This window comes from Lycorma delicatula, chromosome 4 (assembly GCF_047948215.1).
Source record: "Lycorma delicatula isolate Av1 chromosome 4, ASM4794821v1, whole genome shotgun sequence".
NCBI lineage: Eukaryota > Metazoa > Arthropoda > Insecta > Hemiptera > Fulgoridae > Lycorma > Lycorma delicatula.
The window spans coordinates 26,511,982-26,531,467 of record NC_134458.1 but is presented as its reverse complement, the minus strand read 5'-3'; the positions used below and the strand labels follow the sequence as shown (position 1 = coordinate 26,531,467).

At 29.4% G+C, this 19,486-nt stretch overlaps 1 protein-coding gene across 1 annotated transcript in view; it reads right to left on the bottom strand.

The window, feature by feature from the left end:
* Positions 1 to 19,486, bottom strand: part of LOC142322587 (uncharacterized) — a 112,775-nt gene that overhangs the window by 76,360 nt on the left and 16,929 nt on the right. Inside the window, exons 7-11 of the mRNA XM_075361663.1 lie at positions 14,319 to 14,468; positions 13,397 to 13,546; positions 7,239 to 7,388; positions 6,317 to 6,466; positions 159 to 308 (exon numbers count right to left, since the gene is read on the bottom strand). Coding sequence (XP_075217778.1) covers positions 159 to 308; positions 6,317 to 6,466; positions 7,239 to 7,388; positions 13,397 to 13,546; positions 14,319 to 14,468 — 750 coding nt within the window. The remainder of the gene's footprint in view (positions 1 to 158; positions 309 to 6,316; positions 6,467 to 7,238; positions 7,389 to 13,396; positions 13,547 to 14,318; positions 14,469 to 19,486) is intronic.

Here is a 19,486-nt window from a genome sequence, read left to right as displayed (position 1 = left end):
ATCAAAATATCTCAAGCTAGACATAAATGCAAAATGATTATATGTGAGCAACAAACAGCAAATAAAAATATCATAATGAATAGAATAATTAAGAATTCTTACAATAACTAGGTTTTATGTTTTTAACTTAAAACAAGATAAAGAAGAAAATAGCTTACTTGTTTAAATATTGTCAGACCATCATCTGTCTTAGAAAGATGTACAAAAGAATGTTCTTCTTGCACAGATTCATGCATTTTTTCTTTTTTAATGGGCAAAGATAATGGATTTTCTTCCAAAACTGAATCACTAGTTTGTGGATCCAAACTCTGCAAAACAAAAGTAATATTAATAGTGTGACTATCAAAGCGGGTTTTAAAGCACTAATATGTGTCGGTTATGTCTGGAAATGACTTTTTATACAAATAATCTATATTTATAACTAACACCACATGAAAACCAAAGTTTATGATACAAATGAATTTCTTAATCTCCAAAAAATATACATGAGTAGACAATAACAGTAGAGGTCATCATTTTTTATTACTAAAAATGATACAATATTTTTCATAAGAAAAGTATTCACTGGGTATATAGACTAAATTATAACGGTATAATTATAATTACGTGGTATGTAATGGGTATAGATGCTAAATTAAACAAAGATTATAGCAAGTTTTTTTAAGTATTAACTTGTATAAAAGAAGAGAATTTAATTTTTACAGAATCAAAAAATTTTCAGATGTAAAAAGATAATTCAAAAGTTAAGATGCCAGTAAAATATTGACAAGCTTCTTTTCCTTTTAATTAATCTGACACAGTAACATTTGACATGAAAAGCTTGTAAAACTACAGCCTCACATATGCCATTATCAACCAACCATTAATAAACACATCACACATTTTTTGCATGAAAATTTCATGAGAAGCATACGATTAACTAAACATCTAAATTTATTACACTGTTTCTGGTAAAGCCAAACTGCATTAATTATCTGTGTCACAAAGAAGCCGTTGTGGAAAAGTGAAAAATTTAACAAAAAAATATGAGAGTGTCTCTTCTTATAGAAAGTTTACGAGAACCTTCTACAATTGAACAATCAAGACCAGTACATCAAATTTAATCAAAAATATCATTTATATGTAGGATATGATTTCAATTGAAAAAACACAAGCACACTGAAATCTGCCTATTTCCAAGAATATGTTAAATATTTTTATTAAACTTGTTTCAGAATACTTCCAAGTATTTCGCCTCCAGAATAATACTGAATATCTGTTTCTTGTTGTTCACAACTAATTTCCCGTTTTGCTAATTAGAAAGTCTGACTCCATCACCGGTGAGCTTATATAATTTCACAAAAAATACCTAAGTATTTCTTACCTTCTGGCTATGCAAATATGATGAATTATTAAATCGTTTTTTACTTTATATGTTTTTAAAGATCTAACGTTGTTGCTCATAGAGTTCTCTTAAAATCAAAACACATTTAAAAATATTTTAAGAAATTTCTCAGCAGGTTATAAATTGCATTAAAAACTTATGATATGTATCCGAATATATGTGATTTAGAAACATGATGATAACATTTCTCTAGAAATGTGTAGCTCAATCTTGTAGATAAATAACATACAATTATTACACTGCTTTTCTCATGGCACTCTCATTTTTGTGCATCAGAATGTATTAAAGAGAAATTAAAATAATTTGTTTGACATTTTCATGGTCAATTAATATAATTTTGGATCTTCAGTATATAATTCTTTCATTATTTACTTGACTCACCCATCCAGTACTAAGCCTGTTTTCTCTTATTTTTCATTTCATTCAATTCTTCCAGTAGATGAATATCTAATAAAAATGATAAAACCAATTTTATTACTCTTCGCTGTCTTTGATGTTTTAAGAACAAATGTAATGACCAATCACTTAATCTGGGGATGAGTTTGGAAAATATCTACATTTATTTACAGGGTTCTATTTTCAGTTAATATTAACAGAATTAAACTACAGTAAATTAAAAAATTTTTTTTTTTTTATTTGGTATTATGAAATTGCCTGTTGACTGACCAGTTTTAATTTCTGCGCTATGTAGCATATAGTTTGATTGTGTTACATTTTGTCCTCTGTATTTTAACTGCTAATATAAATGAAATTTTTATTTTTGCTACTTTGAAACAAATATAAAGTGCTTGCTTAAATATGAACATAAGATATTTAATATTAAAGTATAAAGTGTTCAATTTGTAGTTGGCATTATTTAAAATAACTTATTTTTACGATAGATTTTTAACTCAACAGCTACATTTTTTTTTAAGGATCTTATTGAAGAAGTTATCGATGATGTGGAAGAAAGAATTACTGGAAGTATTTTACAGACATCAAAATGTGTGATTTGCAATAAATTAAATTATAAGTGCATTTGTGATTGTCTTCAATGAAGAATATGATGATTTCAACACTTTTACTTTTAAAGAAACATGCTTGCAAATTACAGAAAAACCTGTTACAGAAAGGAATGTCATATCTTCTCATCTTCTTATTCACTCATGTGTTTTTTGTCAGGAGTCTTTCACTCAGAGTTCTACTTTAGAGTCACACTTAAATATTCATGTTGTCAAAAAAAACAAAAAACATTTATTCGACACAGTAATTTAAAAACACATATCTCTACTAATACAGATGAGAAAAATTTCACTTTTAATTTTTGCAAAAAAACTTTTAATGAAAGCTGTAGTTTAAAAACACATTTCTCTATTCCTACTGTTGAAGAAATTCACATGTAATTTTTGTAAGAAATCATTTAGTCAAAAGAGTAATTTTAATAAATTTAGCAATGGCATATGGCGTGTGGCATTTCTCCACACAGTGAGAAGGAAGTGGGGAGCCTAGATCATGATAAACAACAGATATATGGGACCCAGGCCCTTGTTTGGTCTTGACTTTACACCCAAAATAAAGTTCGCCTTTGGGACTAGAGCACTACTTCACCACATACATAAAAAAAGAAGTTAAAAGATTTAAAAAAACTCTAGGCATTTTGTAACTAACGACTAATTAAAAGAAATAAAATTGTAAATATGTAACACACAAAGCACTTACAATGACATGTTTCCTGGTTCACTATCTCACAACTGGCATTGTTCTGATGAATGTATGCTGCACTAGGTAACATTTGTACATATTTATACACGTCTAAATCTACACAACAATAACAACACTACTCTTTGAGTTGGCTCATTTGGTTCAATCATATTTATAATTCTCTAGGATCTTTTAGTTGACAATGAAAAAAAAAAAAATTTTTAAATATTTATACAAATTAAAATAACAAAGAAGCTGTAGGTAATGGAGAAATTATGAATACATATTTGAAAACAGGATAAAGAATTGCATTAAATACACCTATTGGTACTCATGAGACAAAAATCATGTTGACCATCGTTATTGGCAACATTACATGAGATATTTGGCACTTGAATTTGCAAAATCAATCTCATGATAAAAGAATCCCACGATGAGCTTCCTTAAGAAATTTAAAAGTGAAGTTGTATTCCGTTACTTTCTTCTGTGAGCTAATCATACTTCTTTGTAAATTTATATGTCAAACCTACTAAAATGTAAATCCACCCTACTAGTGACACCTTGAAAGGAACTAATTGTATAGTGAGTATTATTAATTTGAATAAAGTAATTATTGTGGCTGATGCCACTTACATGTTGCTTTCATTCAATGGAGTCTTATAGCTACTTTTATGGCGATTTCAGATCTGCAAGGGCAGGGAATTTAGAAATACAAATTTAAAGAAAACCTGATTTTTTAAGGAATTGTATAGTACAACATCTCATTGTACCACGGGTTAGTTTACTGTTTACAAAACTCAGTTGAATAAAAGGAAAGAAGAATCTGCAATCACCTCACTGGATGAGGTGAGGCACATGTTCAGCATTGTTAGTATAAGCTGTTTTACAATTCTGTAAAACCCTTGGTTCTAACAAAACTAAGTAAGAAAAAATAGTTATTTTAAAACTAGATTTAAAATACTACCACTCATTAAAATTCAGTTATCTCGTGATGTGTTTATATGATTATCTGTTAAGCTTCAACTTAAATTGAGAAATCATTAAAAAATAAATTATACTTATAATTTTGAGTTTTACTCGAGTACTTTTAGATCTCTATCTTGTTATCATTCTTTGAGGGGTTTTGTGCAAAATGTAACTTCTACTTTTTTGCAAATTTATGGATTAAAAAATTATTAATGCAATGTTCACTGGCAGCAGTTTTCCAAATTATTGAATAGGGTTTTCAAAAATATTTTCATGAAAAAAAATTGATGTTAAGATACTGGAGAGGAATCTGTATTATGTTAGTTAAATCACTTTACTTTCTTGAACATGAAAACAAGGGCCTGGGTCCCATATATCTGTTGTTTATCATGATCTAGGCTCCCCACTTCCTTCTCACTGTGTGAAGAAATGCCACACGCCATATGCCACTGCTATCCCTATGATTTGGAGGAACCCAAAAATCACTCTTCTGACTGTTATTTCTGCTTAGCAAACATTAAAGGGATTACATCAAAATCAAAACATAGAGTGTTGTAATCAAACTTACAATCCGCAATGAGAACAGATCCATACTGCAAAGAATTGACAACACCAAAGTCTCCAGAACATGTGACATTAGATGAAGGGAGCTCAGAGTCTGGTGAAACTAAGAAAGAAAAATAAACAGATTCTGGTGATACAACTTATGAACAAAGCATTTCATCTGAGCCTCATTTACTGATTAAAGTAAATCTTAACGAACTCATAAAAGATTTAAAGTATCAAAAAAACAGTCTGGAATGCTTGCTTCCCGGCAAAAAGGATGGAATCTTCTTCAAAGGAATACAAAGAAATGTAGCACTTATCGTAATCATCATTCTGAATTTAAAGTTGTTTTTCTGAAGAAAATGCCTTAGCGTTTTGTAATGACATTTCTTCTCTTATGCAGCCACTTTGTAATGAACATAACCCAACAGAATGGCACTTGTTCATAGATTCCTCTAAAGTTAGTTTAAAAGCCGGCTTCTGCATAATGGCAATAAATTCCCGTCAGTACCTGTGGCCCACTCTGCTACTATGAAAGAAACTTATAAAAATATTAAATCTATATTGGAAAAGCTTCAATATGCAGTATATAAATGTAGTATTTGTGGTGATTTGAAAGCGATTGCATTTATATTTAGTGGTTTGCGGCTTGGTTACATAAACTACTGTTGTTTATTGTGTGAATGGGATAGTAGGGACAGAAAACCATTTATTAGAAAAGAAAAGCCTAAAAATGTGTATCTACCTCTGTTACATACCAAACTAGGATTAATGAACAATTTCGTCAAGGACATTGAAAATACTCCTGGTTCATGTACTTAAAACAGAAGTTTTCTAAAATTATCTGTGCAAAGAAACTCTACGAAATTGTTTTGAGTAAGCTGATTGCACACCATGGCTTCAAAAAAGCAATTTTTTTGCTAAAAAATAGTGGCATATCAATACATTCTACTAATTTTCAGGTTTATATCATGCAGTACTATTATTACTATTGTATAATCATTTTATTATAATTACCGATTATAATTTAAAACACATGAAAAAAAGATTCTAATCAAGGAATACTGAAAAATCCTAGAGAAATGGCATAAAACCACATTAAAAATCACAAGGAACCCTCATAAATACCATACTAAAAACTATGCATGAATTATAGATCCTGGAAGAGTAGCCTCATGGCTGTTATCAAAGATCAATAAGAATGGTATTAAGAAGTACAATATTTCTTATGTTTATTCATTTCTATGTTTTATGGATGTTTTAACAGCAATAATATAACATGCTGTCTGTTGGGAGGTAGTAAACAGTTTGATATGTTACAGAATTTGTTATGGCTGTGCCACATTTACAGTACCATAAGAGACACAATGAAGTAGTTTCTCTGAGGAGAACAATGTTCTTCATAAAACTGGTTTCTGTGAATAGATTATAAATTTACTTGCAAGAATATATAAGCTGCATTTCAGTAGGTTTGTTGCGTGATGAGGAACAGTATATTTTGGCAATATGAAGAAAGAAACAAGAGACCTTTTATAAAACCTCGCTCGGAATATTTATTCTTTATCAAAAGCCACGAGTTTTCAGGAGTGACTTGTCAATCGTACTATCCTACACATACTGTTTTATCATTTCACATACAGTTTGGTATCACTTTTTTAAGCTTTTAATCAAAATATCTAGTGTTAAACTAGAATGCTAAATATTATGTAAACCATCAAAAAGTAAATGAAAATATCTTACTTGTCTAGATGTTGTCGGTTTATCATCTGTCATAGCAACAGGAGAAATCAAATGATCTGTTCGCTCTGTTTCATGCTTGATTTCTTTTCTAATACTCAAAGATAATGGATCTTCATCAAAAAATGAACTATCAGTTTGTGCATCCATACTCTGCAGCAAAACATAAAATAATAATAATTTATTATCTTTATATAATTAACAAATATTAAAAATATATCTACTTTTCTTACAATGATAAAACAAATTGGTTTTCATAGAAATAACTCATCCATGTGAGTACTTCTATAATAATATTCAACTGGAACCTTTCAATATATAATCACACATGATAGTTCCAGAAAAGTGAAATATTGTAGGCATTTGCAGTAAATTAATAGATCAATAGAAAAATGATCTTAACCACAATCTAAATGGTTTGGTAAAAGAAACAGGTTGTTGGTGTAAATATAAAAAAACACATCAACCTTGTTTGGAAACAAAAATGTCATAGAATAAGGATTATCAAAACCTATAACAAAGTTTCTGTAACAAACTAAACAAGGTTCATAAAGGCAAGGATAGCTTTGTACTGTTATAAAACATTTTTATAAACAATGTTAAATGTGGGTATAAAATGACTATGTTAGTCACCTTCATTTAAGGCGTGAGGCACCTGCTCACTGTATTTTATTTGTTACGTATTGTTGTACAAAATGTTAGATGCAATCGGTTAAACAAAGCTATTTACAGTCCTATACTCTACTAAAATGTTTTTTACACCATAAATCAAAATATCTCAAGCTAGACATAAATGCAAAATGATTATATGTGAGCAACAAACAGCAAATAAAAATATCATAATGAATAGAATAATTAAGAATTCTTACAATAACTAGGTTTTATGTTTTTAACTTAAAACAAGATAAAGAAGAAAATAGCTTACTTGTTTAAATATTGTCAGACCATCATCTGTCTTAGAAAGATGTACAAAAGAATGTTCTTCTTGCACAGATTCATGCATTTTTTCTTTTTTAATGGGCAAAGATAATGGATTTTCTTCCAAAACTGAATCACTAGTTTGTGGATCCAAACTCTGCAAAACAAAAGTAATATTAATAGTGTGACTATCAAAGCGGGTTTTAAAGCACTAATATGTGTCGGTTATGTCTGGAAATGACTTTTTATACAAATAATCTATATTTATAACTAACACCACATGAAAACCAAAGTTTATGATACAAATGAATTTCTTAATCTCCAAAAAATATACATGAGTAGACAATAACAGTAGAGGTCATCATTTTTTATTACTAAAAATGATACAATATTTTTCATAAGAAAAGTATTCACTGGGTATATAGACTAAATTATAACGGTATAATTATAATTACGTGGTATGTAATGGGTATAGATGCTAAATTAAACAAAGATTATAGCAAGTTTTTTTAAGTATTAACTTGTATAAAAGAAGAGAATTTAATTTTTACAGAATCAAAAAATTTTCAGATGTAAAAAGATAATTCAAAAGTTAAGATGCCAGTAAAATATTGACAAGCTTCTTTTCCTTTTAATTAATCTGACACAGTAACATTTGACATGAAAAGCTTGTAAAACTACAGCCTCACATATGCCATTATCAACCAACCATTAATAAACACATCACACATTTTTTGCATGAAAATTTCATGAGAAGCATACGATTAACTAAACATCTAAATTTATTACACTGTTTCTGGTAAAGCCAAACTGCATTAATTATCTGTGTCACAAAGAAGCCGTTGTGGAAAAGTGAAAAATTTAACAAAAAAATATGAGAGTGTCTCTTCTTATAGAAAGTTTACGAGAACCTTCTACAATTGAACAATCAAGACCAGTACATCAAATTTAATCAAAAATATCATTTATATGTAGGATATGATTTCAATTGAAAAAACACAAGCACACTGAAATCTGCCTATTTCCAAGAATATGTTAAATATTTTTATTAAACTTGTTTCAGAATACTTCCAAGTATTTCGCCTCCAGAATAATACTGAATATCTGTTTCTTGTTGTTCACAACTAATTTCCCGTTTTGCTAATTAGAAAGTCTGACTCCATCACCGGTGAGCTTATATAATTTCACAAAAAATACCTAAGTATTTCTTACCTTCTGGCTATGCAAATATGATGAATTATTAAATCGTTTTTTACTTTATATGTTTTTAAAGATCTAACGTTGTTGCTCATAGAGTTCTCTTAAAATCAAAACACATTTAAAAATATTTTAAGAAATTTCTCAGCAGGTTATAAATTGCATTAAAAACTTATGATATGTATCCGAATATATGTGATTTAGAAACATGATGATAACATTTCTCTAGAAATGTGTAGCTCAATCTTGTAGATAAATAACATACAATTATTACACTGCTTTTCTCATGGCACTCTCATTTTTGTGCATCAGAATGTATTAAAGAGAAATTAAAATAATTTGTTTGACATTTTCATGGTCAATTAATATAATTTTGGATCTTCAGTATATAATTCTTTCATTATTTACTTGACTCACCCATCCAGTACTAAGCCTGTTTTCTCTTATTTTTCATTTCATTCAATTCTTCCAGTAGATGAATATCTAATAAAAATGATAAAACCAATTTTATTACTCTTCGCTGTCTTTGATGTTTTAAGAACAAATGTAATGACCAATCACTTAATCTGGGGATGAGTTTGGAAAATATCTACATTTATTTACAGGGTTCTATTTTCAGTTAATATTAACAGAATTAAACTACAGTAAATTAAAAAATTTTTTTTTTTTTATTTGGTATTATGAAATTGCCTGTTGACTGACCAGTTTTAATTTCTGCGCTATGTAGCATATAGTTTGATTGTGTTACATTTTGTCCTCTGTATTTTAACTGCTAATATAAATGAAATTTTTATTTTTGCTACTTTGAAACAAATATAAAGTGCTTGCTTAAATATGAACATAAGATATTTAATATTAAAGTATAAAGTGTTCAATTTGTAGTTGGCATTATTTAAAATAACTTATTTTTACGATAGATTTTTAACTCAACAGCTACATTTTTTTTTAAGGATCTTATTGAAGAAGTTATCGATGATGTGGAAGAAAGAATTACTGGAAGTATTTTACAGACATCAAAATGTGTGATTTGCAATAAATTAAATTATAAGTGCATTTGTGATTGTCTTCAATGAAGAATATGATGATTTCAACACTTTTACTTTTAAAGAAACATGCTTGCAAATTACAGAAAAACCTGTTACAGAAAGGAATGTCATATCTTCTCATCTTCTTATTCACTCATGTGTTTTTTGTCAGGAGTCTTTCACTCAGAGTTCTACTTTAGAGTCACACTTAAATATTCATGTTGTCAAAAAAAACAAAAAACATTTATTCGACACAGTAATTTAAAAACACATATCTCTACTAATACAGATGAGAAAAATTTCACTTTTAATTTTTGCAAAAAAACTTTTAATGAAAGCTGTAGTTTAAAAACACATTTCTCTATTCCTACTGTTGAAGAAATTCACATGTAATTTTTGTAAGAAATCATTTAGTCAAAAGAGTAATTTTAATAAATTTAGCAATGGCATATGGCGTGTGGCATTTCTCCACACAGTGAGAAGGAAGTGGGGAGCCTAGATCATGATAAACAACAGATATATGGGACCCAGGCCCTTGTTTGGTCTTGACTTTACACCCAAAATAAAGTTCGCCTTTGGGACTAGAGCACTACTTCACCACATACATAAAAAAAGAAGTTAAAAGATTTAAAAAAACTCTAGGCATTTTGTAACTAACGACTAATTAAAAGAAATAAAATTGTAAATATGTAACACACAAAGCACTTACAATGATGTGTTTCCTGGTTCACTATCTCACAACTGGCATTGTTCTGATGAATGTATGCTGCACTAGGTAACATTTGTACATATTTATACACGTCTAAATCTACACAACAATAACAACACTACTCTTTGAGTTGGCTCATTTGGTTCAATCATATTTATAATTCTCTAGGATCTTTTAGTTGACAATGAAAAAAAAAAAAATTTTTAAATATTTATACAAATTAAAATAACAAAGAAGCTGTAGGTAATGGAGAAATTATGAATACATATTTGAAAACAGGATAAAGAATTGCATTAAATACACCTATTGGTACTCATGAGACAAAAATCATGTTGACCATCGTTATTGGCAACATTACATGAGATATTTGGCACTTGAATTTGCAAAATCAATCTCATGATAAAAGAATCCCATGATGAGGTTCCTTAAGAAATTTAAAAGTGAAGTTGTATTCCGTTACTTTCTTCTGTGAGCTAATCATACTTCTTTGTAAATTTATATGTCAAACCTACTAAAATGTAAATCCACCCTACTAGTGACACCTTGAAAGGAACTAATTGTATAGTGAGTATTATTAATTTGAATAAAGTAATTATTGTGGCTGATGCCACTTACATGTTGCTTTCATTCAATGGAGTCTTATAGCTACTTTTATGGCGATTTCAGATCTGCAAGGGCAGGGAATTTAGAAATACAAATTTAAAGAAAACCTGATTTTTTAAGGAATTGTATAGTACAACATCTCATTGTACCACGGGTTAGTTTACTGTTTACAAAACTCAGTTGAATAAAAGGAAAGAAGAATCTGCAATCACCTCACTGGATGAGGTGAGGCACATGTTCAGCATTGTTAGTATAAGCTGTTTTACAATTCTGTAAAACCCTTGGTTCTAACAAAACTAAGTAAGAAAAAATAGTTATTTTAAAACTAGATTTAAAATACTACCACTCATTAAAATTCAGTTATCTCGTGATGTGTTTATATGATTATCTGTTAAGATTCAACTTAAATTGAGAAATCATTAAAAAATAAATTATACTTATAATTTTGAGTTTTACTCGAGTACTTTTAGATCTCTATCTTGTTATCATTCTTTGAGGGGTTTTGTGCAAAATGTAACTTCTACTTTTTTGCAAATTTATGGATTAAAAAATTATTAATGCAATGTTCACTGGCAGCAGTTTTCCAAATTATTGAATAGGGTTTTCAAAAATATTTTCATGAAAAAAAATTGATGTTAAGATACTGGAGAGGAATCTGTATTATGTTAGTTAAATCACTTTACTTTCTTGAACATGAAAACAAGGGCCTGGGTCCCATATATCTGTTGTTTATCATGATCTAGGCTCCCCACTTCCTTCTCACTGTGTGAAGAAATGCCACACGCCATATGCCACTGCTATCCCTATGATTTGGAGGAACCCAAAAATCACTCTTCTGACTGTTATTTCTGCTTAGCAAACATTAAAGGGATTACATCAAAATCAAAACATAGAGTGTTGTAATCAAACTTACAATCCGCAATGAGAACAGATCCATACTGCAAAGAATTGACAACACCAAAGTCTCCAGAACATGTGACATTAGATGAAGGGAGCTCAGAGTCTGGTGAAACTAAGAAAGAAAAATAAACAGATTCTGGTGATACAACTTATGAACAAAGCATTTCATCTGAGCCTCATTTACTGATTAAAGTAAATCTTAACGAACTCATAAAAGATTTAAAGTATCAAAAAAACAGTCTGGAATGCTTGCTTCCCGGCAAAAAGGATGGAATCTTCTTCAAAGGAATACAAAGAAATGTAGCACTTATCGTAATCATCATTCTGAATTTAAAGTTGTTTTTCTGAAGAAAATGCCTTAGCGTTTTGTAATGACATTTCTTCTCTTATGCAGCCACTTTGTAATGAACATAACCCAACAGAATGGCACTTGTTCATAGATTCCTCTAAAGTTAGTTTAAAAGCCGGCTTCTGCATAATGGCAATAAATTCCCGTCAGTACCTGTGGCCCACTCTGCTACTATGAAAGAAACTTATAAAAATATTAAATCTATATTGGAAAAGCTTCAATATGCAGTATATAAATGTAGTATTTGTGGTGATTTGAAAGCGATTGCATTTATATTTAGTGGTTTGCGGCTTGGTTACATAAACTACTGTTGTTTATTGTGTGAATGGGATAGTAGGGACAGAAAACCATTTATTAGAAAAGAAAAGCCTAAAAATGTGTATCTACCTCTGTTACATACCAAACTAGGATTAATGAACAATTTCGTCAAGGACATTGAAAATACTCCTGGTTCATGTACTTAAAACAGAAGTTTTCTAAAATTATCTGTGCAAAGAAACTCTACGAAATTGTTTTGAGTAAGCTGATTGCACACCATGGCTTCAAAAAAGCAATTTTTTTGCTAAAAAATAGTGGCATATCAATACATTCTACTAATTTTCAGGTTTATATCATGCAGTACTATTATTACTATTGTATAATCATTTTATTATAATTACCGATTATAATTTAAAACACATGAAAAAAAGATTCTAATCAAGGAATACTGAAAAATCCTAGAGAAATGGCATAAAACCACATTAAAAATCACAAGGAACCCTCATAAATACCATACTAAAAACTATGCATGAATTATAGATCCTGGAAGAGTAGCCTCATGGCTGTTATCAAAGATCAATAAGAATGGTATTAAGAAGTACAATATTTCTTATGTTTATTCATTTCTATGTTTTATGGATGTTTTAACAGCAATAATATAACATGCTGTCTGTTGGGAGGTAGTAAACAGTTTGATATGTTACAGAATTTGTTATGGCTGTGCCACATTTACAGTACCATAAGAGACACAATGAAGTAGTTTCTCTGAGGAGAACAATGTTCTTCATAAAACTGGTTTCTGTGAATAGATTATAAATTTACTTGCAAGAATATATAAGCTGCATTTCAGTAGGTTTGTTGCGTGATGAGGAACAGTATATTTTGGCAATATGAAGAAAGAAACAAGAGACCTTTTATAAAACCTCGCTCGGAATGTTTATTCTTTATCAAAAGCCACGAGTTTTCAGGAGTGACTTGTCAATCGTACTATCCTACACATACTGTTTTATCATTTCACATACAGTTTGGTATCACTTTTTTAAGCTTTTAATCAAAATATCTAGTGTTAAACTAGAATGCTAAATATTATGTAAACCATCAAAAAGTAAATGAAAATATCTTACTTGTCTAGATGTTGTCGGTTTATCATCTGTCATAGCAACAGGAGAAATCAAATGATCTGTTCGCTCTGTTTCATGCTTGATTTCTTTTCTAATACTCAAAGATAATGGATCTTCATCAAAAAATGAACTATCAGTTTGTGCATCCATACTCTGCAGCAAAACATAAAATAATAATAATTTATTATCTTTATATAATTAACAAATATTAAAAATATATCTACTTTTCTTACAATGATAAAACAAATTGGTTTTCATAGAAATAACTCATCCATGTGAGTACTTCTATAATAATATTCAACTGGAACCTTTCAATATATAATCACACATGATAGTTCCAGAAAAGTGAAATATTGTAGGCATTTGCAGTAAATTAATAGATCAATAGAAAAATGATCTTAACCACAATCTAAATGGTTTGGTAAAAGAAACAGGTTGTTGGTGTAAATATAAAAAAACACATCAACCTTGTTTGGAAACAAAAATGTCATAGAATAAGGATTATCAAAACCTATAACAAAGTTTCTGTAACAAACTAAACAAGGTTCATAAAGGCAAGGATAGCTTTGTACTGTTATAAAACATTTTTATAAACAATGTTAAATGTGGGTATAAAATGACTATGTTAGTCACCTTCATTTAAGGCGTGAGGCACCTGCTCACTGTATTTTATTTGTTACGTATTGTTGTACAAAATGTTAGATGCAATCGGTTAAACAAAGCTATTTACAGTCCTATACTCTACTAAAATGTTTTTTACACCATAAATCAAAATATCTCAAGCTAGACATAAATGCAAAATGATTATATGTGAGCAACAAACAGCAAATAAAAATATCATAATGAATAGAATAATTAAGAATTCTTACAATAACTAGGTTTTATGTTTTTAACTTAAAACAAGATAAAGAAGAAAATAGCTTACTTGTTTAAATATTGTCAGACCATCATCTGTCTTAGAAAGATGTACAAAAGAATGTTCTTCTTGCACAGATTCATGCATTTTTTCTTTTTTAATGGGCAAAGATAATGGATTTTCTTCCAAAACTGAATCACTAGTTTGTGGATCCAAACTCTGCAAAACAAAAGTAATATTAATAGTGTGACTATCAAAGCGGGTTTTAAAGCACTAATATGTGTCGGTTATGTCTGGAAATGACTTTTTATACAAATAATCTATATTTATAACTAACACCACATGAAAACCAAAGTTTATGATACAAATGAATTTCTTAATCTCCAAAAAATATACATGAGTAGACAATAACAGTAGAGGTCATCATTTTTTATTACTAAAAATGATACAATATTTTTCATAAGAAAAGTATTCACTGGGTATATAGACTAAATTATAACGGTATAATTATAATTACGTGGTATGTAATGGGTATAGATGCTAAATTAAACAAAGATTATAGCAAGTTTTTTTAAGTATTAACTTGTATAAAAGAAGAGAATTTAATTTTTACAGAATCAAAAAATTTTCAGATGTAAAAAGATAATTCAAAAGTTAAGATGCCAGTAAAATATTGACAAGCTTCTTTTCCTTTTAATTAATCTGACACAGTAACATTTGACATGAAAAGCTTGTAAAACTACAGCCTCACATATGCCATTATCAACCAACCATTAATAAACACATCACACATTTTTTGCATGAAAATTTCATGAGAAGCATACGATTAACTAAACATCTAAATTTATTACACTGTTTCTGGTAAAGCCAAACTGCATTAATTATCTGTGTCACAAAGAAGCCGTTGTGGAAAAGTGAAAAATTTAACAAAAAAATATGAGAGTGTCTCTTCTTATAGAAAGTTTACGAGAACCTTCTACAATTGAACAATCAAGACCAGTACATCAAATTTAATCAAAAATATCATTTATATGTAGGATATGATTTCAATTGAAAAAACACAAGCACACTGAAATCTGCCTATTTCCAAGAATATGTTAAATATTTTTATTAAACTTGTTTCAGAATACTTCCAAGTATTTCGCCTCCAGAATAATACTGAATATCTGTTTCTTGTTGTTCACAACTAATTTCCCGTTTTGCTAATTAGAAAGTCTGACTCCATCACCGGTGAGCTTATATAATTTCACAAAAAATACCTAAGTATTTCTTACCTTCTGGCTATGCAAATATGATGAATTATTAAATCGTTTTTTACTTTATATGTTTTTAAAGATCTAACGTTGTTGCTCATAGAGTTCTCTTAAAATCAAAACACATTTAAAAATATTTTAAGAAATTTCTCAGCAGGTTATAAATTGCATTAAAAACTTATGATATGTATCCGAATATATGTGATTTAGAAACATGATGATAACATTTCTCTAGAAATGTGTAGCTCAATCTTGTAGATAAATAACATACAATTATTACACTGCTTTTCTCATGGCACTCTCATTTTTGTGCATCAGAATGTATTAAAGAGAAATTAAAATAATTTGTTTGACATTTTCATGGTCAATTAATATAATTTTGGATCTTCAGTATATAATTCTTTCATTATTTACTTGACTCACCCATCCAGTACTAAGCCTGTTTTCTCTTATTTTTCATTTCATTCAATTCTTCCAGTAGATGAATATCTAATAAAAATGATAAAACCAATTTTATTACTCTTCGCTGTCTTTGATGTTTTAAGAACAAATGTAATGACCAATCACTTAATCTGGGGATGAGTTTGGAAAATATCTACATTTATTTACAGGGTTCTATTTTCAGTTAATATTAACAGAATTAAACTACAGTAAATTAAAAAATTTTTTTTTTTTTATTTGGTATTATGAAATTGCCTGTTGACTGACCAGTTTTAATTTCTGCGCTATGTAGCATATAGTTTGATTGTGTTACATTTTGTCCTCTGTATTTTAACTGCTAATATAAATGAAATTTTTATTTTTGCTACTTTGAAACAAATATAAAGTGCTTGCTTAAATATGAACATAAGATATTTAATATTAAAGTATAAAGTGTTCAATTTGTAGTTGGCATTATTTAAAATAACTTATTTTTACGATAGATTTTTAACTCAACAGCTACATTTTTTTTTAAGGATCTTATTGAAGAAGTTATCGATGATGTGGAAGAAAGAATTACTGGAAGTATTTTACAGACATCAAAATGTGTGATTTGCAATAAATTAAATTATAAGTGCATTTGTGATTGTCTTCAATGAAGAATATGATGATTTCAACACTTTTACTTTTAAAGAAACATGCTTGCAAATTACAGAAAAACCTGTTACAGAAAGGAATGTCATATCTTCTCATCTTCTTATTCACTCATGTGTTTTTTGTCAGGAGTCTTTCGCTCAGAGTTCTACTTTAGAGTCACACTTAAATATTCATGTTGTCAAAAAAAACAAAAAACATTTATTCGACACAGTAATTTAAAAACACATATCTCTACTAATACAGATGAGAAAAATTTCACTTTTAATTTTTGCAAAAAAACTTTTAATGAAAGCTGTAGTTTAAAAACACATTTCTCTATTCCTACTGTTGAAGAAATTCACATGTAATTTTTGTAAGAAATCATTTAGTCAAAAGAGTAATTTTAATAAATTTAGCAATGGCATATGGCGTGTGGCATTTCTCCACACAGTGAGAAGGAAGTGGGGAGCCTAGATCATGATAAACAACAGATATATGGGACCCAGGCCCTTGTTTGGTCTTGACTTTACACCCAAAATAAAGTTCGCCTTTGGGACTAGAGCACTACTTCACCACATACATAAAAAAAGAAGTTAAAAGATTTAAAAAAACTCTAGGCATTTTGTAACTAACGACTAATTAAAAGAAATAAAATTGTAAATATGTAACACACAAAGCACTTACAATGACATGTTTCCTGGTTCACTATCTCACAACTGGCATTGTTCTGATGAATGTATGCTGCACTAGGTAACATTTGTACATATTTATACACGTCTAAATCTACACAACAATAACAACACTACTCTTTGAGTTGGCTCATTTGGTTCAATCATATTTATAATTCTCTAGGATCTTTTAGTTGACAATGAAAAAAAAAAAAATTTTTAAATATTTATACAAATTAAAATAACAAAGAAGCTGTAGGTAATGGAGAAATTATGAATACATATTTGAAAACAGGATAAAGAATTGCATTAAATACACCTATTGGTACTCATGAGACAAAAATCATGTTGACCATCGTTATTGGCAACATTACATGAGATATTTGGCACTTGAATTTGCAAAATCAATCTCATGATAAAAGAATCCCACGATGAGCTTCCTTAAGAAATTTAAAAGTGAAGTTGTATTCCGTTACTTTCTTCTGTGAGCTAATCATACTTCTTTGTAAATTTATATGTCAAACCTACTAAAATGTAAATCCACCCTACTAGTGACACCTTGAAAGGAACTAATTGTATAGTGAGTATTATTAATTTGAATAAAGTAATTATTGTGGCTGATGCCACTTACATGTTGCTTTCATTCAATGGAGTCTTATAGCTACTTTTATGGCGATTTCAGATCTGCAAGGGCAGGGAATTTAGAAATACAAATTTAAAGAAAACCTGATTTTTTAAGGAATTGTATAGTACAACATCTCATTGTACCACGGGTTAGTTTACTGTTTACAAAACTCAGTTGAATAAAAGGAAAGAAGAATCTGCAATCACCTCACTGGATGAGGTGAGGCACATGTTCAGCATTGTTAGTATAAGCTGTTTTACAATTCTGTAAAACCCTTGGTTCTAACAAAACTAAGTAAGAAAAAATAGTTATTTTAAAACTAGATTTAAAATACTACCACTCATTAAAATTCAGTTATCTCGTGATGTGTTTATATGATTATCTGTTAAGCTTCAACTTAAATTGAGAAATCATTAAAAAATAAATTATACTTATAATTTTGAGTTTTACTCGAGTACTTTTAGATCTCTATCTTGTTATCATTCTTTGAGGGGTTTTGTGCAAAATGTAACTTCTACTTTTTTGCAAATTTATGGATTAAAAAATTATTAATGCAATGTTCACTGGCAGCAGTTTTCCAAATTATTGAATAGGGTTTTCAAAAATATTTTCATGAAAAAAAATTGATGTTAAGATACTGGAGAGGAATCTGTATTATGTTAGTTAAATCACTTTACTTTCTTGAACATGAAAACAAGGGCCTGGGTCCCATATATCTGTTGTTTATCATGATCTAGGCTCCCCACTTCCTTCTCACTGTGTGAAGAAATGCCACACGCCATATGCCACTGCTATCCCTATGATTTGGAGGAACCCAAAAATCACTCTTCTGACTGTTATTTCTGCTTAGCAAACATTAAAGGGATTACATCAAAATCAAAACATAGAGTGTTGTAATCAAACTTACAATCCGCAATGAGAACAGATCCATACTGCAAAGAATTGACAACACCAAAGTCTCCAGAACATGTGACATTAGATGAAGGGAGCTCAGAGTCTGGTGAAACTAAGAAAGAAAAATAAACAGATTCTGGTGATACAACTTATGAACAAAGCATTTCATCTGAGCCTCATTTACTGATTAAAGTAAATCTTAACGAACTCATAAAAGATTTAAAGTATCAAAAAAACAGTCTGGAATGCTTGCTTCCCGGCAAAAAGGATGGAATCTTCTTCAAAGGAATACAAAGAAATGTAGCACTTATCGTAATCATCATTCTGAATTTAAAGTTGTTTTTCTGAAGAAAATGCCTTAGCGTTTTGTAATGACATTTCTTCTCTTATGCAGCCACTTTGTAATGAACATAACCCAACAGAATGGCACTTGTTCATAGATTCCTCTAAAGTTAGTTTAAAAGCCGGCTTCTGCATAATGGCAATAAATTCCCGTCAGTACCTGTGGCCCACTCTGCTACTATGAAAGAAACTTATAAAAATATTAAATCTATATTGGAAAAGCTTCAATATGCAGTATATAAATGTAGTATTTGTGGTGATTTGAAAGCGATTGCATTTATATTTAGTGGTTTGCGGCTTGGTTACATAAACTACTGTTGTTTATTGTGTGAATGGGATAGTAGGGACAGAAAACCATTTATTAGAAAAGAAAAGCCTAAAAATGTGTATCTACCTCTG